The 23,171-nt window shown below is 47.8% G+C and overlaps 1 protein-coding gene and 1 long non-coding RNA gene across 2 annotated transcripts in view; one reads left to right on the top strand and one right to left on the bottom strand.

Annotated features, from left to right (window-relative positions):
- Polr3b (RNA polymerase III subunit B) overlaps positions 1 to 23,171 on the bottom strand; it is a 97,674-nt gene that overhangs the window by 3,400 nt on the left and 71,103 nt on the right. The window contains exons 24-27 of the mRNA XM_052164780.1: positions 11,437 to 11,540; positions 10,792 to 10,958; positions 7,020 to 7,133; positions 4,978 to 5,151 (exon numbers count right to left, since the gene is read on the bottom strand). Of these exons, the coding sequence (XP_052020740.1) occupies positions 4,978 to 5,151; positions 7,020 to 7,133; positions 10,792 to 10,958; positions 11,437 to 11,540 (559 nt within the window). The remainder of the gene's footprint in view (positions 1 to 4,977; positions 5,152 to 7,019; positions 7,134 to 10,791; positions 10,959 to 11,436; positions 11,541 to 23,171) is intronic.
- On the top strand, positions 16,361 to 16,797 carry LOC127670413 (uncharacterized). The gene is made up of 3 exons (XR_007974570.1): positions 16,361 to 16,436; positions 16,629 to 16,692; positions 16,725 to 16,797. It is a non-coding gene; the product is annotated as an uncharacterized LOC127670413 (long non-coding RNA).

The raw sequence follows: 23,171 nt of genomic DNA, 5'->3' as shown, positions 1-23,171 counted from the left end.
CTGAAACCCAAGTCAGCACACATCAGTGGGGCGGGATGGAAGGCGGGCACACAGTGGCTATGCTCCGCCCCCATCGCTGTCAGGCATGAACTAGTGGCTCAGGAAACTGAAGGAACATGGGTTGGAGTGAAACCAAGAATGATGCAAAGCACTGCTTATAGTTTATGCAACTGGAGTTCATGGACTATATTTCTAGAATGTTCTCTTCATAAAAGAAAACATGTGCTTATACACTGTTTTGAACAAAATCCTAGAAATCTGAATCATTGGAAACTGGGATGTCTCACTGCGGGATGAGTTTCCCGCCAGCCCCCGTATGTTTGGGGCATCTCTGTATTATGGTATTCTCTGCAACATGACCAACAAAAACACTTAGTTCCTACCACTGAGGCACTTGAAGTCTGATGGAAATGAAGCCTTTCGAATAAGAGCAGCAGTCTGTCAGGAGCAGTCCCTCAGGACCAGTCTATCGGTGTTAACTCTGTAAAAACCTGAGAAATACACAACACATGCCCATACACATTAACATTCCCACTCAATCCGGGTAACACCTGCGTCCCGACCAGAGTGCTAGTCTAGCTACACACGGCAGATTCTTTCTTTCTTTCCAGAGGGGCCACAAACTGTTCTCAGTCCTAATCTATGGCTACAGAGGTCCCTTGTGGAGAGAGTGAACCATTTTCCCAGGGTTTACAGTAAGAACATCTCATTTAGAAACACATCCACAGCAAGGCTACTAAGGAGATGACAAAGTGGGAGACTCCTCCAATGCTCGCTGGGCAGCTGGCCGTCACCCAGGACGCTCATACAGAAGAGAGTTACAGTCATCCAACCTAACAGCACAGACTCAGTCACAGAAACGGGAGATGTTCAGGACACAACGGAAGGAAACAATCCAGTCAGCTCAACAACACCCGGGGAACCCTCAGATGGATCTCCAAGCCCTGAAACACATCGAAGTTTGAAGCCTTCTGAAAATGCGAGAGTACAGAGGGGCTGGAGAGCTGGCTCCTTGGCTGACAGCACTGGCTGCCCTTCCAGGGACCGGAGCTTGACTCCCAGCACCCTCACGGTGGCTCACAACCATTGTAACTCCGTTTCCATGGAATCTGACATCCTCTTCTGCCTCCACAGGCCCCAGGCATGCACATACATGCACAGGCACATACGCAGGCAGGATATCCATACACATTAAAAAGAGAAAGAAAGAAACGGGCAGAAGAGCAGGCTCAGTGGGTGTGTCAACAAGCCAGGTGAGTTTATTCCTGGGTCCTCCCTGGAGGATGGAGAGAATCAGGTCTAAATTATCCTCTGACCTAAGGACCCTCTGGCATTTGCATGTTAATACACATATACAAAAACTATGAACAAATATAAAAAGGAAAAAGTATGTATATGTGGGTGGATGCCTATAAGTTCAGCACCCGGGAGACGGAGGCAAGAGGGTCGTAAGTCAAGGACACTGTAGCATGCATGAGGATTTTTTTTTTTAAGGTTCATGTTTGAATGATCTTTTCTCAGAATCTTGGCAGGGTTTATGATTTTAAAGGTAACGGGCCAAGGACAGCCACTCAGCTGTGACAAGCAGCCATCTCTCGGGGTGGGGAGGCCTGTGTTTCTAACTTGGAGCTTTGGGAAAGGCTATTTCTACAGACAACACAATGTTGCCGCTTCCTTGCTTTTGTGTGTATGACGTATTCAACAGGGGCTTGCTCCCGGGTCTTGGACCTTGGTGTGCCCTAGAGCCTGCTGAGGAGACCAGGCTGGCTCCGAGTGTGCCGCGATGCCCTTGCCACTGCCAGGTGCTGAGGAAGGTGTGCGTCTGCACATTCTTTACCGTTACACTCTAGAAAGGAGAGTAAGTGCCAAGGCTGAGAGCTGATGTGATGGTGACTGCAGGGACAGCTTCCTGTGAGCTCAGGTGGGCAAAGGGCCATCACCCATGCCGACAGCAGACACGCTAATGATATAAACCTTAGCAATAGAAAAGCTCTTAAAAGACTGATCAAAGACTTCTTTAATGCATTAGAATCGAGACATGTTTTTAATGTGCCTGGGTGGGTCAGGAATCACGCTGCTATATCGCTGTAATTAAGTTGGGGAAGCCACTGAAATGCAGTGATTTCTTCCTGGTTTTCCTGTCCTATATAGCACATGGTAACTCCAACTTCAGTTAATTTAGTTAAAATTTCCATATGTGCTGATTCACAGTCTGAATAACACATTCAATATAACTGATTATTATAAGAATAATCTTCTTAATGTATTGATTCAAAACATTCTGCTGTAACATACCCCCACACCCCAAGCTCCTTCCTCTATGTCTGAACGATCTGCAAAGGCAGAAACTTGACCAAGAACAAGAAAGGAAACAGATGTCTAGGAAGAGGCCAGCGAGGAGCTGTGGCTGCCTGTGAGGACCATGCCCAGCACAGCGTCCTCCGTGAGCTAATTACCTTAAGGGCTCCTTGGTGACTTCTGGGTCCCTGAGGAACAACAGCCTCGCTGTAACCCTCCCCATAGCAATGTCCTGCTAATGTGCAAGTCACCCACAGCCGCTCCAGGTTCCGACAGCTCTAATTACCCAGCCTCCATTGTGAGGCTTATTAAAGGGCAACTAGCTGCGCTCGCTCCCTCCCACGAGCTGGGCACGCAAGACCAGGTAATGATTGGAAAAGGACAGCGTCGTCTTGCTGCTCCGCCAGAGCGGTGCTTGAGGAGGCAGCCAGACCACAGAATGCGTTAGGATTTTTTCCTGTTGGCAACAGGGTATAAGTAGGGCACTCAAATCAGACATATCAAGTCTATGCGGCTACATAAAGACGGATCAGATGATGTCACCTGATCAAGCCCTTTCAAAGGCTAGCATGCTGAACCCAGGATCAGGGCTGCGGTCAGGGGAGCTAGACACTAGAGGGACAGGGCAGCAGAGGCAGAGGTTAACTCGATGGCACGGCTTGTGCAGGCTTCCTGCTTCTGGCAGGTGTACTCAATCATCCCACACTGATACAGCGGTGTGAGCCGTGGGGGCCGTGGGGGCCTGCTTCACGGCCTCTGTTCCTGTCAGAGGAGTGGGGAGGGGGAGATACCGGAAGGGAAACAAGAACTCGTTTTGGAGTCTCATGGTTCCTGTTTACTGAAATGACTATTCCATTCTTTCAAAGCAATTCCTTAGAAGTCCCTGTGCCAGATCTACAGGTCTAGGCATGGGGAAGTAGGCCCCAGCTCCACCATGTTATGCTGTGCCCCCACCCCCTTGGTTACACAGCCCTCTATGCTCAATGTGCATTTCAAAGACAAACAGACATCCTAGGACTGAACCCCATCTCACCGACAGAAGAAAGGGCTCAGCTTATTCTCATAAGAATGTGACCACCTCTGTGACCTTAAAGAAAGAATGAACCGGAATGTGGCCACCTCTTCCATTAGTGTCCAAATTACCTTCATAAGCAGTCATCAATTCATCTACACGACAATCATAGGACAATCTGCTAAAGGTTTGTCGTGGAGCTAGCGAGGATACGCTGTGTTCTAAGAAGGCCCCTTGCTCTTAAAAAACCAAACCAAACCAAACCACATATTCTATTTATCTAGGCTCATATGTATGTATGTATGTATGTACGTATGTGTATGTGTGTATGTATGTATATATGTATGTATGTATGTATGTATGTATGTATACACCCAGGCTGTCAGCCTGTGGGCGTCTTTCCTTTCTAAGCTATCTCTCAGGACTGGCCCTCTGCCGATCCCTGACCCGACTGATCTAACCAAGAAGTGGTGTGTAAAGACATTCTGGGGAGAGTCTGTGGGACAAGGTGACCATGTGCTCCCCAATCCCAGCTGTGCTCACTCAGCCTCACACGGTCCTCTCAGGTGGTCTCTGTCTGAGAGAGGGGCTCTGCGGAGGCCGCTGAGCTCCTCTCCATCCCCGGAATGGCTGCCTTAGATGCTGTGATCATCAGTGAGGAGGAACTGGGAAGACAGGTTGTGTCAGCTACATGGGGACTGCAGGGCTCCAGACTCTGACAAGCCCTAAGCAGATATTCCTGGTCTCTGTCAGAGTAGTGACCATAAACAACTAACTATACAGCAGATACCTGACCCAGGGAGCACTAGCCATTAAGACAGCCTTTAGACACCAGACTTCTCATCGAAATTAAAACAGGTTTGTAAACTGTATGACGAACATACTAGAAATCCCACAGCGCGAGGTAATGCTCAGCAGTTATGTTTTGCACTAAGCATCTACCAGCTGTAGAGTGGAGACTGAGGCAGCATCCGGTGGGATGGAACGGCTCTGCACTACCGTACTCCTGGACTTGGGACTGCATCTGACCCAGCAGACACTCAATGTATTTGCCATGTGGACGGGGCGTACAGTACACACCAGGTCTTAGTCCTAGCTTTGTCGCTGTAGGGTAAGACATGGGGGTCTGAGGTTACCAACAAGGGCTCTTGACACAACTGTCCCTAAGGAGCATATTTTTTTAAAGGTGGTAAAGCTTGTTATGGATGGTTGTGAGCTACCATGTAGGTGCTGGGCCCTGAACCCAGGTCCTGGAGTAACAAGCCATCTTTCCAGCCTGAGACACTATCAAAATTAGAGTCTGTACTATTTAGGAGCTTCAACTACAGCAGTATAAATGCAGCACTAAAGAATCAACATACAAGTGTAGACTCATGGGAAGCAATGGTAGCACACATCATGGACACACAGCATGGTGACACACAGCATGGACACACAGCATGGTGACACACAGCATGGTGACACACAGCATGGTAGCACACATCATGGACACACAGCATGGTGGCACACAGCGTGGTGGCACACAGCATGGTGGCACACAGCGTGGTGGCACACACCCAAGTGATCACAGGCAAAGGCTGCACAGTCGCTGAGTGTGGTCCAGAGCAATCCTTACGCCATTCCTAGGCCAAGGGATGTGGTCTGAGAGACACGTGGCGCCCACTTACCAGCCAGAATATCCCAGGAGTCCACACTGCCCGCAGACGTCAACCTCGAAGGCATCGCTGGAGATCATTAGCCTCTCTAGCAAAAGCATGCTCGCTCCATAGCCAATAAGACAGTCTCGCTCCATCTCTCCAAGACGCAAGCCGCCATCGCGGGATCGCCCTTCAGTGGGCTGCCTGTGAAGTTAATGACCAGACTATATTAGGTACAGAAAAGGAAGGCAGCATCACATGTGGACCAAAAGCACGGCTTTGGAGCAGGCTTTCCCGCCAGACAACACACCCTCAGACAGTGACCTTGAATTACTTGAGGAGTGCACTAGGGACTATCACTGTGAAAAAAAATCGTAATTGTACACTCTTTATCATATGACATAAGGATATTATATCATTTATACAATCCCCCAAATACTAGTGTTAGCATCCATTACTCTCACATCACGACTATTGCTATTGGGCCATTATCGTCTTCAAATCAGAGAGCAAGGCCTCTGAGTATTTTTAGAGGAGAAAGAGACTGGAAGAAACTTGGGTCGGGTCTCCAGCAGTTCTTCAAGGGCTCGGTGCTGTTAGTCTCTGTCTACTCGCTGAGAACCTAGCCACACCTGGGAACAGGGCGTGCCACCTGAAGAAAGGCCTCCATGACTGGCCTGAGGGCATGGCTGGGGGGCCTTTTTTTTTTTTTCCTTTTTCTTTTCTTTTTTAGTTGATGACCAATGTGGACGATGCCAGTCCAGGGCAGAAGGGTCTTAACTGTCTAAGAATTGAAGCAGCGTAACCCGGGGGCAGAGGGGGTGCAGCCGAGAAGCAGCATTTCTCCATGGCCTCTGCTTCTGTCCCTGCCCTGGCTTCCCTTGGTGACAGACTGCATGCAAACTATAAGCTAAATAACCTTTCCTTCCCAAGTCCTCGGCAAGAACAAGTGCTCTTAACCCCTGAGCCATCCCTCCAGACGTGCTCAGTGAAGGTGAGGGAGCAGACACTTACTGAAGACCTGTCTGTGCCTGTGCCTGGTCCTTATCCACTAGCACTCTGTGAAGTGGGCACTAAGGCGCCCTTACCCGTGGAGCCATCTAACAGGCCTGAGACGCAATCTTATTTTCCCAATACCTCTTCTCTTCACTCGAAGACAGACGCGCAGCTACAGGAGGTCGACTGCAGGTCTAAGCCCTTGTCTTACACACTCCCCGTTCACAACCCTGACAACATGCCTGAAGCTGATTCGACTGTGGCTCTACCTGATTCTTCCCTCTTGAAGCAAGAAAACACCTAACTTGTTTTCAGGTTTTACAGGCGCTTACAGCAAGGGGGATTTAGAATTTTAGACAAACTTTGGACTTTTAAAATGTCTGAATTTTTTTAAAGACCATGAAACTTTTAAAAGTTGGGATTTTTTTATATTATGATATTAATATTAATATGACATTTTGAGGACAAACAAGAAAGGAAAAGTTACAGTTGGATACTGCTGTGTTGAGTTCAGCTGTGCTGACTAGTTTTTTGTTTGCTGTTTGTTGTTTTTTTTCCTCCAACTTGACATATGCTAGAGTCTTCTGAGAGGAAGGAACCCAATTGAGAAAATGCTTCCTAAGATTGCCTGTAGGCCAGCTTGTGGTATATTTTCTGGATCAATTCTTGAGTGATGTGGGCAGGAACTGCCCACTGTGGGTGGTGCTATTCCTACCCAGGTGGCTGGTGGTCCTGGCTCTGAGAGAGCAGGATGAGCAGGCCAGTGAGGAGCTCTATGCCCCGCCCCCCAGGTCCTGCCCTGACTTCCTGTCCTGTTTCTCTCTGTGATGGAGTGTCACCTGAGAGTTGAAAGATTTAATCACATTCTTTCCTCTCAAGTTGCTTTTGGTTACAGCCTTTTTCTTTTTTTAACCACAACAATAGAAAGTAACCAAGACAGTGTTTAACACACACACATTTTGGTATCTTAAGGGAAACAGAAACTCTGCTGGGACTGTTTATCTCCACAGAGAAGTGAGTGAGGCTTGATGGCAGCAATAGCTCCCCTACCCCACCCTACCCAGTGCTTCTCGTACCTGGTGAGGACAGCTCGTGGTCCTCTGGCCCGCGCATGCATTTTATCCAGCACCATGTGTTTCAGTTTCTGATAGTACACGGGTCCAAAATAGATGTATGCTTCTAAGGGCTCACTGAAAGAGAAGCCAATGCTGAGTTTAAGCAACAGAGTTTGGGTAACTGGACAGACAGCCTTCACTAGGCCTCATCACCTGGAGGTTTTCCTGGTCTCCTCAGAGACTTATGGCGACTGGGTGAGGATAATCTCCAGCCTGCAGCTGGTGAAAAGGCGAGACTGACGCCACAGAAGCACACGACTGTATGAGGTGATGCCACGTTCACAGAAACACACTACCAGCAGGAAGACCCTCTTCACAGCCACTGCATCACCAGACCAATGGCTTCTCTTGATTTGTTATTTCCAGAGTGATCTTACGTCTACACTCAGCACTAGACAATCTGATCTACCCTACCAATCCAGAAAGGTTCCTCCCAACCGGAAGCCAGAGCAGATTATAAAATCCCCAGTGGCTTCTTCTGATATTCTCTGTAGCCCAATCATACATGGCTATCACGCCAGCGCACTACAACTTCTACTTCCGGACATCTCCTGACTGACCTGTGCTGACATGCTCTCTCTCAGGGACGTGCATGGCCCTGTCAATCCTTGACCACAGCCTACGCTGGCCTGGAGCTTCCATACACTCTGGGCTGGGGTCAAACTCTTTTTTTTTTTACCTCCGCCTCCTATGTGCGAGGACTACAGCTGGGAGCCTTTTTTAAAGAGCCCCCCACCTTACTCTCCAGCACCCCTTCCCTCACTCTACCCTATAGCTCTCAGCACCTTTGTGTATAATTATTGTCTGCCTTCCTGTGAGGAGTCAGTTGTCTCCTTTGCCACAGTGGTTCCAGCATCTAGGATCCTGCTGGGCATACAACTAGTGCTAAATAAATGTTTGTTACACAACTATTCCACTAATGAACAGAGTAAGAATCTCAAAAGTGAGTATGGCAGTGCTATGACCAAAAAAAAAAAAAAAAAAAAAAAACCTAAGGAATGGACACCTTCAGAAATCTTTTCATTTGCTCCAAGTGTCCTTCCTGGAAGGGAAGGCAGTGCTAGCTAGCCAGTGCTATGTAACCCAGGCGTACTGAGCCTCTACTTTTGATGGTGTAGTGACAGGCGCAGTGAGCCTAGGAGGTCAGGTGAGAGCCAGTGAGTGGGGTGACGGGGCTCAGAAGCACTGCTCTCTGCTGCCACAGTCGGAAGGCAGAGCAAGGCACAGCGTGCAGGAGGGCAGCCGCAGGCTTTGGCCCAGCCTGTCTGCCCAGCACCAGTGCACCAGTATAGGAGCGAGGCTGCTCCATTACTGAGCTACCCCATGGAGTTCAGCACAATGGGACCCCGGAAGTCACGGTGGCAAGGGCCTTGAGAGACCCTGCTCTTGTCCTGGTCTGCCAGGGACACTGCATGACGTCCCCAGTTCAGTTGTCTTGACTGTGTATCAAGGTGGTCAGCTAAGGGTCTTCCCAGCTGTGGGATGGGGACTCACGGTAGAATTCATGGACCTTTGTCCCCCAATGCTACTTCGTCAACAGCCGAGCAAAGCCACATGTGATTGCTGCTTCTAGCCAAGCTCAGGAGCGGGGAGGGCATGTGAGGACACACGCAGGCCTGGGGGAGATCTGAGCAGGCTCAGGAGTGCTGTTCAAGCCTTGGCATGGAGGTGAATGGCAAAGGGATGGAAACCCATGTGGGCACCACGGGAGCGGTGGAGCCCACAGCTGTCCACACAGCCGTCCACACAGCTGTCCACAGCACACAGCATGCAGCCCACCCCATGTGGGTGCCTAGGGGAAGTAGTGTAGACTACAGCTATCCACACTGTCGTCCACAGCATACAGTATGAAGCCCACCCTATGTGGGTGCCTAGGGGAAGCAGTGTAGCCCACAGCAGTCTACACAGCTGTCTGCAGCACACAGCACACCCCATGTGGGAGTCAGGGGAATAGGCGCAGACCTCCACTGTCCCCACGGCTGTCTGCAGCACACGGGACGCAGCCCAGCCTAATCGTTCAGTGCACTGACATGGTGGAAGCTGCAAGGAATGGGTCCTATGGTGGTGCACACTCTTTGGACAACATTATTTCTGAGTAGAGATGAAGGCCCTAGGTTCGGCGATGACTTTGTGTTTCTGAAATGGATCCTACCTAGTTAACTGAACTATACTTAAATGGAGGAAAGCATTAGTTTTCATAAAATGAATTTTTCTTTTTCTAAAAAAAGTCCCAAGAATGATTTACTTAAGGAAACCCGTATTGCTGGCATCTGGGCAAGTCGCTGCACAAAGCACTGGATCCATATTTTCAGCAGAAATGGATTCCAGGTGGCGCTGCCCCTCCTGGAGCATTTCTTTGTAGCACCACAGTTAAGCACCCTGTCCTCGCCCACGCCTTAGCCGACCTGCACCTTCTCTGCTCTGCTTGGGTGGCTCACAGTCCTAGGGCAGCTTAAGGAGCACGACCCCGAGGTCTCAGCTCACTCGCTCACTCACTGTGTGCATGTGCATGCGTGTGTGTGTGTGTGTGTGTGTGTGTGTGTGTGTGTGTGTGTGTGTGTGCATGCGTGTGTGTGTGTGTGTGTGTGTGTGTGTGTGCGCGCGCGCACCTACACGGGGTACATGTGCATCAGTTTAGAAGCCCTTGGAGGCCAGAAGGTATTGGATCCCAAACTTGGGTCCTGTGGAGGAGCAGCCAGAGTTTTTAACTGTGAAGCTCTGTCTCTGCCCCCTGGGTACTTTTTGCCACAGGGTATGGAAGCGGCCGATGTGATCATACATGCGAAGTGAGCTGAGTTTCAAGACCTCATCATTCAGAATAATTGCATGCACTTGTGTCTGTCTAAGATGGCAGCCACACCCTTCACCCACTCTTGTCCAACCTCACTTCGGGCTGGAAGCTACCTCCTCATGGAGTACCAGTTGGGCGGGCATCCCCCAGTTCTTGGATTGGCTCAGTAAGTGCACAGTGCTCTGAACAACACTGAATGACAGCTTCTGTCCCTCCAGCCCTACACACTCTCTCCTTTCCCTGTTTCATGTGCTGAGAGCTAGTTCTCAGATTTACCCATCAGGCATTGCTGAAGCACCTGTGCTGGGAGGCCTGTGGGAGGCTCTGGGGACCCAGCAGTAGAGCCGGCGCAGCAGCTCTCACAGAGGCTGTGTCCCAGCTGGGAACAGACAGCAGCATCGGTGTACATCCGAGGGACGGACGACAGCTATGGAGAGCACCGAGCAGGGGTGGGCACACTAGGTCAGAGTAACTGGATCAGAGTAAGTGGGCAGAGGGCGAGGCTCAGTCATGGCGTGCTTTCTAAGTATGCAGGAAGCACTGGAATCAATTGGCAACACGGAACAGAAACAAAAACCTCAAAGTCAAACCAAACCAGACAACCTGCTTGGCAGGCAGTCACTGAGGGCCGGCTGGGAATTACCTGTGTTTGCTACTGTTCAAGTTTAATGACAAATCTAAGTGACCGGCTCTGCGGTTTTATTTACTGCCACCCCGTCACTGCCTAGCACACACAGGCACGAACGCTGGGCGCCCAGCTATGAGACAAAGCGCTCCATTCTGGTCAGATGCAGCTAATGTACTCCACAAAAGCAACGCAGGAACCCTCACTCCCTCCGACTAAGGCCTTGGGATTTTACACCTTGGGATTTTACACCTTACAGCTCTCCTCCTTCAGGGCCCTCGCCTCCTTTCGGCCTCTAGTGTCAGCAGCACACTCACCCGGTGATGCCTGAGGTGACGTAGTCCTTCCCCAGGTAGTTGTAACCATGGCGAACGAGGTCCTCACACACGTCCTTCACCTTACTCCCCCCAAAGGCCGTGCCATAGTGGAACCTGCCGTCTAGCACGCCCGCCTTGCCAGCCAGCAACTCGATTAACTTTCCAACCTGTGGGAGGGGATGGGAACAGGCAAGGTGAGGGCCTGCTCGCCTTTTGGCTTATGTTCCAAAAACGTAGCTGCAACCACTGCCACAAGTGACTCCCTACCACCGCAGGCACGGGCTGAATCTTGCTAAAGAACCTGGGCCCATGTGACTAACTTCCCTGACTCAACTCCCTAGTTTTCAGATATCAAAACTCAAGTACAGAGCCAAGCACTGTGGCCAAGGCCGCAGGCGACAGGCTTGCAGATTACAGGAAGTGACCGCCGAAAGAGACACAGACCAGGCTCAGCACACAGGACTCTCTAGCTGAGGGTGACAACTGCCACTCACAAAGTGCAAAAGCACTTGCCATTCACTGCACAGGAGAGTGACAGGGACAGTGAGTCCATTTATCCATCAGGGGGCCACTCACTGTAACTAAACTAACTGCCCGCTTCTTTCCTTTAGAGTAGCACCTCTGAAAAGCCCAAAGGGAACTGACCGTCATTCTCGACGGGAAGCCGTGTGGGTTCATTATGATGTCGGGACAGATGCCAGAGTCACAGAATGGCATGTCTTCCTGGGGGACGATCAGGCCACAAACACCTGGGGGAGAGGAGATTTCACGGCAAGTAAAGCAAACGGGCAGGAGGGAAGAGTACAGCAGTAATTGGGATTTCCCTGCTGCTATCTCTATTCCCAGCATTCTAAAACCCTCCCCACAGTCTCCATCAAGAGCAGCAAAAGCAATTTCCAACAACCCTGCTAGCCAAGCCGTTCAAAAATGATTCTCCTTGCAGAAAAGCATTGTAGGCAGAGGACAGCCATGCTGGCCCGCCACACAATGGTGCTGTCAGGCTGCCTGCCCACCTTCCCAGAGCACCAGGAAGACCAAAGGGCAGTCTCGGGGTGGCTCGGCTGGGAAGCTTTTCAACCCAGTTTCTGCTCCTAGTCAGCTAGGGTGTGGTCTGCTGGGTCATGTGCTCAAACCACAGGAATGCAAATCTTCTGCCCACCAAACAAAGAAGGATTGAAGATGACTAGATATGTAAAATGTGGTTTTAAAAACCCTAGTGTGGGGCTGGAGAGATAGTTTAGTGGTTCACAACACCAGCTACTCTTCTGAAGGACCTGAGTTCGGTTCCCGGCACCCACACGGCAGCTCACAACTGTCTGTAACTCCAATTCCAGGGGAATCCAACGCCCACCCACAGATGCAGGCAAAACACCAATGCACATAAAATAAAAATAAAAAAAAAATCATTAAAAAGGAGAAGAAAAGGAAGGCTGTGCATGGCTGCAATGCGAACAGGTGTGCACTCTGCTGCAGGGCTGGCCACCGACCAGGGCTCCCTCAGCTGAGCTCAACCTGCTCAGAGGAACTTTAGTTCTTATAGTTTAAGGCACATTAGAAATGTGATCTTTGATTGAACTTGTAAAGACCAAAAAAAAAAAAAAAGTAAGAGCCAATTCATTCTTAGAGCAAAAGGCCAGAATTAGACACGCGATTCTACGATCGACCGCGCGGAGGCCAGAGCCGCCTGCCCTCCAGAGCCGCCTGCCCTCCAGCTCGGCTCTCTGGCTCTCCACCACATTCTCTAAGGCGGCTGACCAGAGCGGGCCAGAACAATGTTGTAAGCTCTCAGAGAGTTTGCTGCCAAACAGTTTGTAATTCTTCCCATTTGTTTTTCCTGGGACGATGGGTGGGACAGAGTTTGTTACAACGTAAGTAAGAGCTGGGAGGCTTGTCTGGAGCAGCACAGAGTAAGGAGACAGATGCCCCCACGCAGGCTGTAGCTTAAGGATAGAAACAGTAATAAAGAAAACGCCTTTCCCTGTGTGTGAGCCGACCAATTTCAGGACCTACTGAAAAACCCAAGATCTTCATTCCTGTTTGTCCTCTACATGACTCAAGCCATGAGAGGTTTTTTAAACTAACTAATTTATTATTATTGCAGTGTTGGCGTGAAAGCCTAAGCTATGATAAGCAAGCACCCCAAGAACCCCCAAACTTCTTTAAAATGAAACCTTTATGATCTGCATATTGTGAAGAGCTGAAGAGCAGAGGTTACAACTGTGTTAACGCTCTGCTTTCTAGGGGGCTGCTGACAGGACTGCAGTCAGGGCTCATAGGGTACAACTCCAGAGCATACACACAATTTCTTTGATACTTATTTTGGTTGAAAATTTTTTTTTTGGTAATCATTTCAGGATATTTATGTTTTCTGTATGACTAACATAAACGGTCACTTGATATGCAGTTCAAATCCAGCTGTGCGCCAAAATTGATATCAAGCAGAGTATGTGACGTGTCCCTTCCCTCCAAAACCATATCTTGTCCATACTGAAATTATCTGAAAGAGTGCAAAAGTTACTGGAAGTCTACTCTGAAAGAGATGGAATTGGAAATCTGGGTATCCTGAGGCCGCCACTGTACAGCAAAGAACAAAATGTGGGAACTGGCATCCCTACAAGGAAGGGCCAGGGCCCGTGGATGCTGGTGAGAGCCAGGGCCCAGAGAAAGCCTTAAACACTAAACCAAAGGGGACAGGACTCGCGGGGACGCTGGTGTCGGCCTCGGAGAGGCTGTGGTCCACCCTCTGCGCCACCAGGAGAAGGTGGGAGCTGGGAACAGGGGGTCCCAAAACAGAGTGAGGCAGAGAGACAGGCAGGCTGGCACTTGGGGTCCTGGTTTTAGTTCAAATGTTTAATTGAGCCACTCTAACCTCATCCTGCTTTTAAGATGACATGCCCATTCCTAAAATCAGAATCCAGTAATTTTCCTCCAGGCCTGATTAATCTTTACTACACAGTTTCCTTTTGGGAAGTTTTTTTTTTTTTTCTCTTCTGCCTTTTCCTGACACTTGTGTGTGTGGGGGAGAAATAAAAAAACAAAACCAAAAAACCCATACACAAGGCCCTTTTTTCCAATCTGCCCTATAATAGAATTGCTTTGGTTATATTTGAACCAAGGGCACCTGTAAGCCAAAAATTAAATCTTCGCTAACTTAGACTTACTTGCGCCTCTGAAGCCCTTTTATATGCCAAGATGGTTCCCATAGCAGACAGCCCTGTGTTGTTTGTTTTGTGAGAAAGCGAGTGATAAAAGACCCATGAAATCGACACAGAAAGCCAGAACAGCAGAGAGAGGCGAGGGCTCTCCATCACCGCGGCTTCTCCCCTCTGCTGACTCGCTGAACAATGGAAGCCACACATCCAACTGCAGATCCAACACAGCTGTGCATTTCATTAAATGAAGAGCACTAGTGACACAAGTAAATAATTAACTTATTCTGCCCCACTGACTGTGCTTATGAGACCAGTCATAGCTGACAGAGTTTAATACAAGTTAACACAAAGAGGCCATAATGAGCTTAGAAGTTAAAACAAAATATTTAGACAGAATTTGATGATCTTGAATCTCAAATTAGACAGATGATTTTTTAGGTCTGCATTTTACTGAATCCATCAGGGATAAAGAATGTTCTTAACCTCAGAAACACACTTTTCCCCCATATTTTTCTTTCCTTCCACATTTCTCTGGTTCAGAAGTATTTCAATCTTCACCACACTGGGAAGGTTTCTTCTCTTTTCTTACAATGAAAAATTAAAACTGTGTTTCATCAAAGAGCAGAGGCATAAAGTTCGTTCCAGCACTAAGGACTTTTCAACGCTGTGTGGCTTCCCCTGAATGCTGGCTTAAATGCAAATGCTTTGCCATGCACTCCACTGTGTTAACCCCTGCCGCTGCACCCCAGGAAAGAGGACAGGCTCCAGAGAAAGCTTGCCTGACGGGGGCTGTTGGGAAATGATTACTGATTCACACCTTAAATGCTTACACAGCACTTCAGATTTGAAAATAAAATTTCATCCCCTGGCTCATGCTGATGTCTCAACTCCATTGTTTATAGCACAGCCTCCTGGTAGCAAAATGCAAATACATTTTGCTCAGGAACTTTGATGTACTCACTGGGGGCATCTGGGAATTAAGCCACAGACTGTATCACGGGACTCTTAACAAACACAAATCAATGAAGAAAAGTAGAAGCTGGGAAAGTTAGCAGCAGCAGACACCCTGCCAGGAGAGCACTACTCCATCAGCACTAACACTGACCCAGGGCAGAGAAGGAGACCTCATGGAGCCCAGGAAAGCTACAAGTGGGTGCTAGCCCACTCAGAGGACCCAGGCACTGCAGGCTCCTACATCAAAATGCTATCTTTATTTCCACAGCTTCAGAGAGCAACCCAGAAATCATGTAGGAACAGGTTTGTCCAGAGAAAATACAGTCAGCATTTTGAATTATTTTGCTTTCTTAGAACTAATATTAATGGCAACTGACCTATTTATTAGTTTTATTGGGTTAGGTCTGTGTGCTAGAATACTTTAAATAGACAAGTTAATATATCAGAAAAAAAAAAAAAACCCAGAGTATCATAGCTCATGTCAGTAATGCAAGTATTGGAACAGCAGAAGAGTTCTGAATTCAAGGCCAGCCTGGGCTGCTCAGCAAGACCCTGTCTGAAAAACAAAAACAAACAAACAAACAAATGAACCCCCCCCCAAAAAAAAGAAAAGGAAAAAAATTACCATGCTAGAGCCTCATGAAGACAACTGCAGTGATATATTTAATGCAAGAGATATTTCTGAGGTGACTTCTCCACTGAGGGCTGACTAGCATGTGATTTTCTATTGGCTGTCACACAGTATTTCTAAGCTATACTGTGTGACACACACTTTAAGGAGGTGAGGACTCAGCTATAGGCAGGCAGATGCAGCCAACACAGATCAATCCAAGCGGATGTGTAATTGCACTTGCTGCAGCTGAACGTGCTGGGTGACGCAAGACACATCACAGAAAGGCTACTGAAACCACACTGATTAGAGCCTGACTCATCAGGATACTTCACCATTAGAAGGCTGTGTACTCCAGCCACACACTGCGTGGGAGGACTGTAAGTTATCCTTCAGCCTACAGTTACACTGTAGGAGGTGAGCCTTTCCCCACAGTTACACTGTAGGAGGTGAGCCTTTCCCCACAGTTACACTGTAGGAGGTGAGCCTTTCCCCACAGTTACACTGTAGGAGGTGAGCCTTTCCCCACAGTTACACTGTAGGAGGTGAGCCTTTCCCCAGGGTTACACTGTAGAAGGTGAGCCTTTCCCCACAGTTACACTGTAGGAGGTGAGCCTTTCCCCACAGTTACACTGTAGGAGGTGAGCCTTTCCCCACAGTTACACTGTAGGAGGTGAGCCTTTCCCCACGGTTACACTGTAGGAGGTGAGCCTTTCCCCACGGTTACACTGTAGGAGGTGAGCCTTTCCCCATGGTTACACTGTAGGAGGTGAGCCTTTCCCCACGGTTACACTGTAGGAGGTGAGCCTTTCCCCACGGTTACACTGTAGGAGGTGAGCCTTTCCCCACGGTTACACTGTAGGAGGTGAGCCTTTCCCCAGGGTTACACTGTAGGAGGTGAGCCTTTCCCCAGGGTTACACTGTAGGAGGTGAGCCTTTCCCCAGGGTTACACTGTAGGAAGTGAGCCTTTCCCCACGGTTACACTGTAGGAAGTGAGCCTTTCCCCACGGTTACACTGTAGGAGGTGAGCCTTTCCCCACGGTTACACTGTAGGAGGTGAGCCTTTCCCCACAGTTACACTGTAGGAAGTGAGCCTTTCCCCACAGTTACACTGTAGGAGGTGAGCCTTTCCCCAGGGTTACACTGTAGGAGGTGAGCCTTTCCCCAGGGTTACACTGTAGGAGGTGAGCCTTTCCCCACAGTTACACTGTAGGAGGTGAGCCTTTCCCCAGGGTTACACTGTAGGAGGTGAGCCTTTCCCCACAGTTACACTGTAGGAGGTGAGCCTTTCCCCACAGTTACACTGTAGGAAGTGAGCCTTTCCCCACAGTTACACTGTAGGAGGTGAGCCTTTCCCCACAGTTACATGGCACCAGGAGTTTGGAGTCTGGAGCAAACACAATTGGTACCATGTTCATGGACATGGTGAGATGGTATCTGTAGAGTTCATATCTCCCTGGATCTCAGCCCGGTGGAGGGAGGATAACAAAGAGCCAGGTGACCTTAATCTGATGCTGTCCTGTTTAACAGACACTGTATGAGCAGTCGGTGTTTGAATGGAATGGATGGAGAAGTGATAAAGCTGTAGTGGTTTAGTCTTTATACTGGGAATAATCAGCATCTCCATCATTAAGCAACTAACTGTGTTAGAAGAACCAATGGGCTAATATCTAAGAGCAACTTTATGGTCCTTAGACAAAAATCTAAATGCAAGGGATTATTATGACATAAGGAACCTAATTGCTCTCAGCAGGAAGTACTACAGAGGAGATCAACTTAACGACTGGCCAGCCAGAAGCAGCTGCCCTGACTGGCTGTGGAGCCTGCACTCCTTAGCCTGTTCTGTCCATTCCACACACCAAGAAGCTGCCTTCTAACATGCATGCGTGTCTAGTGGGAACTGCTTCCTACTGATGAGCACGACACTACATACATGGGGCTAAAGCAGCAGCCACATGCTCTCAAGTTTGACTGTTCTATCAAGTAAGAAGCGCTTCTAATAAATTAGTGTCCTCAGAGGTGCAGATCTCTGAATCAAAACGTGAAGGCTACCACAGGTGGCCTCCTTTCTTCCCTTTCTTCCAGTTATCGAGCTAACCTTTTTTTCTCATCACTACCTTAAATCAACCGAGGGGGAGAGGAAAGACAAAAAGCGTCCTATCACCTCCAGATCTAGCGCATCGTTTGCACATCCTGGCTGATCTAACTGCAGCTCTTCTCTTGCTTACATGTTAACAGATAAATAATGCATAAGAAAACTTGATTAGCTTTCTTATTAAAACATCACTCTAAATGAGAGGAGGCGCTAGAAGACAATAGCGTTTTTACACGGCTTTCCCATGAGCAGCTGAATGGTTTGATGTGATAAATTTGCATAGTCTGAGGCACACAAAGGGCTGATTAATTGAAACCCTCACAGTGCTTCTAGAAGCAGCTATTGTAAAAACAATAACCATAGGAACTTTACAAAATACACATGGCTGAATGTGTCAAGAACTTAATGAAATGTGTTGAGCCTACACTATTTGGAAACAGAACTGGGAGCTTTTTATTCTAGGCCATAAAACACTAAACACCCTATTTCAGAGCTTTAGCTGGGTATTTACTGAACGGGCAGAGGGCCACAGTGAGCCACTGAAGACCCACACTTGTTCTTAGAAAACAAGTTAAGTCAAGTCTTCTTCAATGAGGTGTCTATGTGGGTGGAATCCCAGCTTCTAGCATTAGTGAGTTGTTGGAATTTCCGTTTGGACCCTGACGTCAGGGCTGTTGGGCAGAATGCACCTCAACTCTAGGCTCCTGCCAGTACTTCAGGCAGTCACCCGTCTCCCTCCCACTTAGATATTCAAGCAGGATCAGGCAGCTGGGGAGCCAAAGGCCTCAGTGTGTTTGAAGGTGGCCTGACAGTGGATTTTAACACCCTGAGGACTTAGCTGTGTGGGGACTAGGGGCCAGCCTGGTCACTATTACCCCAGGCTGAGCTCTTTTTGAGCACCCAGTTTAGAAAGCACCAGAGAAAAAACAAAATGAATGAAGTTCTGGGCAAACTGGCTTGTTACTTGTTTAATGAACAGACTTCGCTCTCAGGTGTCACGAATGAACGAGTCTTAACTCTCTCAGCCTGTCTGCAGCACTGCAGAGGATGTTAAATGTTCTCGAGAGGAAGGCCAGAATTTTTTTAAAGATATACTTCATCAAAATATTAATAAATTACCTTAGCAGATTACTGAATAATTTTTTGAGGCAGTCTTTTAATGGGACTTGCTTTGAGCAAGAGTCAAAGAGAAAATTCTGTCCATAAATATACTATCCTCTCTAAGCCAACAATAACTGAATAAGCTGAAGAGCTAAGTGAAGACTGTATTTTGATATGCCCAAGCTTTTACTTCAAAACAAAGTTGACTTCCGAGCATTTTAACTGGCTATCTGGTCTCAGAGGAGGGAGGGGCACGAAGGAATGGATGTCATTATCTCAGATTTGCAGTTATTAAAAAGCTTCTGTTTGCCAGGACAAACACTCTTGCTCAAATACAGTTTTTCCTTAGAAACACTGCTTGGCATCGCTGGGTTCTGTGATCTGCAGGACCTTTGTTGGAGGTGCTAATCCTTTTTCACATGAGAGACTGAGAAATGCTCTTTCAGAAGGGTGATAGATTGCTTTTCCCTCTCTCCACATCAAAGGGGTCTACTCTGTCCTTGCTTATTGTGAATGACTGCAACAGAAAGCGGATATCCAGAAATATAATAATTCACTTTGCCTGGACACGGAGATGAAACTTAACTCCTTAGACTAATGTAATCTTTTCCTAAAGAATTAAAAAGACCAAGAATGAAATCTAATAAAGGCATTATCAGAAGGAAAAGTCTTAATATGAAAATATTATTTGGCACTGACTTTAAAAAAAGTGCTTGAGTTTTGTCTATGTAAAATTTATAAAAAGCCAAAGGGTCTAATGCACTTGTTTCTGTTTCAGAAAGGAAGTCCATCTCCAGAATGGGCCAATGGCATCACGTGACCATCTCTTTGTATCTTTACCTACAAAGCTGATAACGACAGGAAATGAAAGCACACAGATTTGCAGACGCACGCCCCTACCAGCCCCTTTGGGAGGCACCACATAGAACAAGGAAGCAAAAGTGAAACCCCCAAACATGGAAAACCTCAAAACTCCCCAAAGAACTCAAAACCAACACAGACTCTGCCTCCCCTGTAAACACACCCGAGGCACGGTGCCCTTTGTGGCGGGGAGGCCCTCCCTCACTGAGCAGCCTGCTCTCCCGGGGATTCTCCGTGGAAAGCTCTTTGGCCCATGGCATTCACAAGGGATCAGGCAAAGACCCCAAACAGGTCTGTATGAAGATCCTGTTGGAGGGAATGGACTGAAATTTCTTTACTGCAAAATGCTGCAGCAGGTGTTGAGAGTGCCTCCTTTTGATCTTCTTCCAAGACTTTTCCCTTTTGCAACACTGGCTTTGCCAGTTTAGTCCTGGTTTCTGGTATTGTTGATGTTTTGTATTTTGTGTTTTTATTTTGTTTGCTTGACACAGGGTTCCAGGCTGTCCTGGAACTTGCTCCATAGACCATATTGGCCTTGAAATCCCAGAGATCATCTTGCCTCTGCCTTGCAGTGCTAGAATTAAGGGCTTGTGGCTCCACACCCAGCTTAACATCTGTTTTGGAGGGTGCAGAGGGGAATGCTGCGGGGCCTGGGAAAACTCTTCTGCTTTTTACCGTAGTCAGCCCTCCTATGGCCAGTCCTGCTCTTTGCTCACCGCTGGGCACCGCTGTGGTGATTCTCTTGTTCTACCTTACCCACCCGTCCATCCGCTTCAGTGTTCACCAGCTCTTTGATTGCACACAACATAGAGCTACCAAGCTCAACTTCCTGTCCCCAGTGACTTCATTTAGCTACTTATTATCCTGTTACCCTGAAGTGACTAATTATGATTGAGATCAATGCTCATGATCTGTGAAACTAAAATTTCCAATTTGACACGAACTGCTGGAGAGGCTATTTTAAGAGGCATTAGTGTAGAAATGTAATCTAATCTGTGTATTGTACGTGTACTAAATGAATCCCTAACAGCACCTTAAAAACAAACGAACAAGCAGACAAACAAACAAACACCAACAAAAAAACCCAAACCAAAAGCAGCTAATAAACCCAACCGGGCTGCCTACAGGACCCTATTACTCCCTGAGCACCAAGACCTTAACTCCATGCTTTGAAGGCGGGGCATAAATACTTGTTACATCAAAATAAACCTGTGGGTTTTCTTCTAGGAAAAATGAGAATTCCTGAGAATTCCTCTCAGGAAGCCACAGAAAAGACTTGGAAGAAACATAAAGATGCAGTCTTTTCTAGAGAGAACCTTCTGGGATGGTGGCAATTCCAGAGGTGATGACAATGGAGTCATCAGAATAAAAAAGAACCGCCTTCAGACAGTTTAATGGAAGAGGCAATACACTCAGAAAATTTTGGATTCAAATCTAGTTCTGCAAACATTAAGCATCCTCTGTGAGGGTCAAAGGCCTCATTTTGTGTGGCAGGAGTCTCAGCACTGACTAGAGCTCTACAGATAGACAGACTACACATAAAATGTTAGTAAATCATAGCACACCAAAAGTGCCACAGTAACGGGGACAAACAGCACAATGGTTCCCAGTCTTCTCCCTAGCACTACCCCTTGTTGGCTCCAGTCTCATACCCACTCACCTTTACTTAAGAGTCTACCAGACATGGCAAACCGGAGGCTCAGACTCTTATGGGGCGCTATGCCTAACTCCAGATCATGGCTCCTATCCCATTCTTGCCCCTTTCACTGAAGAGCAAGCTGCTTGCTCAGGTCACAGACATCCTGTGGTTTGGATTTATTTCCCTAAACATACATGTGGGTGGGTGGGACTGCTGGGAGGTGCTTAGGGCCGGCGGGTGCTCCCTTGTGAACAGATGAGAGCTGAGCACAGAAGCATCTGAGGCTGCAGACTGCACCTGTGCGCACGCTCTCTCCCCTCACCCCCAGGGTACTCTTTTACCCTTTCACTGTCTACCAAGAGATGATGTAATTAAACACCCTTCAACAGATGGAGACCCTTGGCCTTGAGTTTTCTGTAAGAAATAAACCTCTGTACTTACAAGTTACTATTCTAAGTAACTAACTTGTACTAAGTACTTACAAGTTAAAAGAGAGAGGTCCCTAAAGGTCACTAAAGGTCAGCCAGTCTAGTCTAATCAATGAGTCCAGGGTCACTGAGAAACCGGTTTCAAAACAAAAAAGAAAAGAAAAGAAAAGAAAAAAGGTGGAGTATGAACAAGGAATCACACCAGATGCCAACCTGGAACCTTCACACACGTGTGCTCAGATGCATGTGGCACCTACATGAATGCATGTACACACACACACACACACACACACACACACACAGAGGGGGGGAGGAACAGCACAATGAGTCCTGTGATGTCAGGCTATATGAATGAGTAATACTGGATCTACTACATAGTAATGCTGTCAAAATCTGCAGGGAAACAATTTTCATGCTAGAATATGGCCAAAGATTCACAGACCAATAGAGAGAATGACAGAGGTTAGGACATGTTTATATATACATGACCTCAGAAGATTTATTTCCTATGATCCCTTCCTCAATAATTAAAAAACAACTATCAAACAAGAATAGGTTGGAAGTTGTATTTAGTGATCACATACCTTTATTCCCCGCATCAGGAGGCAATCAGGTGGATCTCTGAGTTTGAGGCCAACCTGGTCTACATATTGAGCCAGGGCTATATAATAAGATTGTCTCAAAAGCAAACAAACAAAACCTTCAAACCCCTCCCCTAAACAACAACAACAAAAGAGGTAGTTACAGTTGAATGAAATCAGAGATGCACCCTAATCCAATATGCCTGGTGTATTTACAAGACAAACACTAGGGATGCATGTGAAGAGGGGGGAACGCCATTTGAGGACACAGGGAGGTGACAGTTTGCAAGCCATGGAGCAAGGCCTCAGAAGAACCTGTATCTGCTAGCACCTTGCCTTTGGATGCCAGCCTCAAGATAGTAAGACAATCTACTGCTGCTGTGAGCCTCCTGGACCTGTGGTACTTGCCGTAGCAGCTTCATATACTCCTACAGTGTGCGCCCAGCCTTCTTGTAAAGCAGCTGCTCAGTGCTCAAGCAATAAGCACCTGGTGTAAGACAGCTTCTGGCTCTGGGGAACGGCTGGGTCATGAGCATTATTTTAAAGCCCCACCTCCCCAGAGTGCGTGTTTAGCACTGGCTGTCTTCATTTTGATCTCTATCGTATTTTCTGAGTCAGAGTCTCTCACTAAGGGTAGGACCATGATTCAGTCAAACTGGCTGATGCAAGTCCCAGGGATCTTCTTGTCCTCCCCCACCCTCAGTGCAGAGATTAAGATGCACACTGATCCTCCTGTTTGGTTTTCCCCATGGATTTTGGGGATTTGGCCTCAGGTCCCTGTCTGAATGGCAGGTACCTTACGAGTGGAGTGATCTCCCTAACCAGACGCTGAGCTCTCAACACTGCTAGGAAGCTGTGCTTCCGAGGATAAGTGAGGTCACAGTCAGGAGAAGGAGGACGGGAGGCTCACGAGGGAGATGTGTATCCCCACACAGAGCGCTGACCATGACGAAAGCTG

This window comes from Apodemus sylvaticus, chromosome 20, assembly GCF_947179515.1.
Source record: "Apodemus sylvaticus chromosome 20, mApoSyl1.1, whole genome shotgun sequence".
Lineage (NCBI taxonomy): Eukaryota > Metazoa > Chordata > Mammalia > Rodentia > Muridae > Apodemus > Apodemus sylvaticus.
Note: the sequence above shows the minus strand (reverse complement) of the source record. Positions and strands in the feature narration are given on the sequence as shown.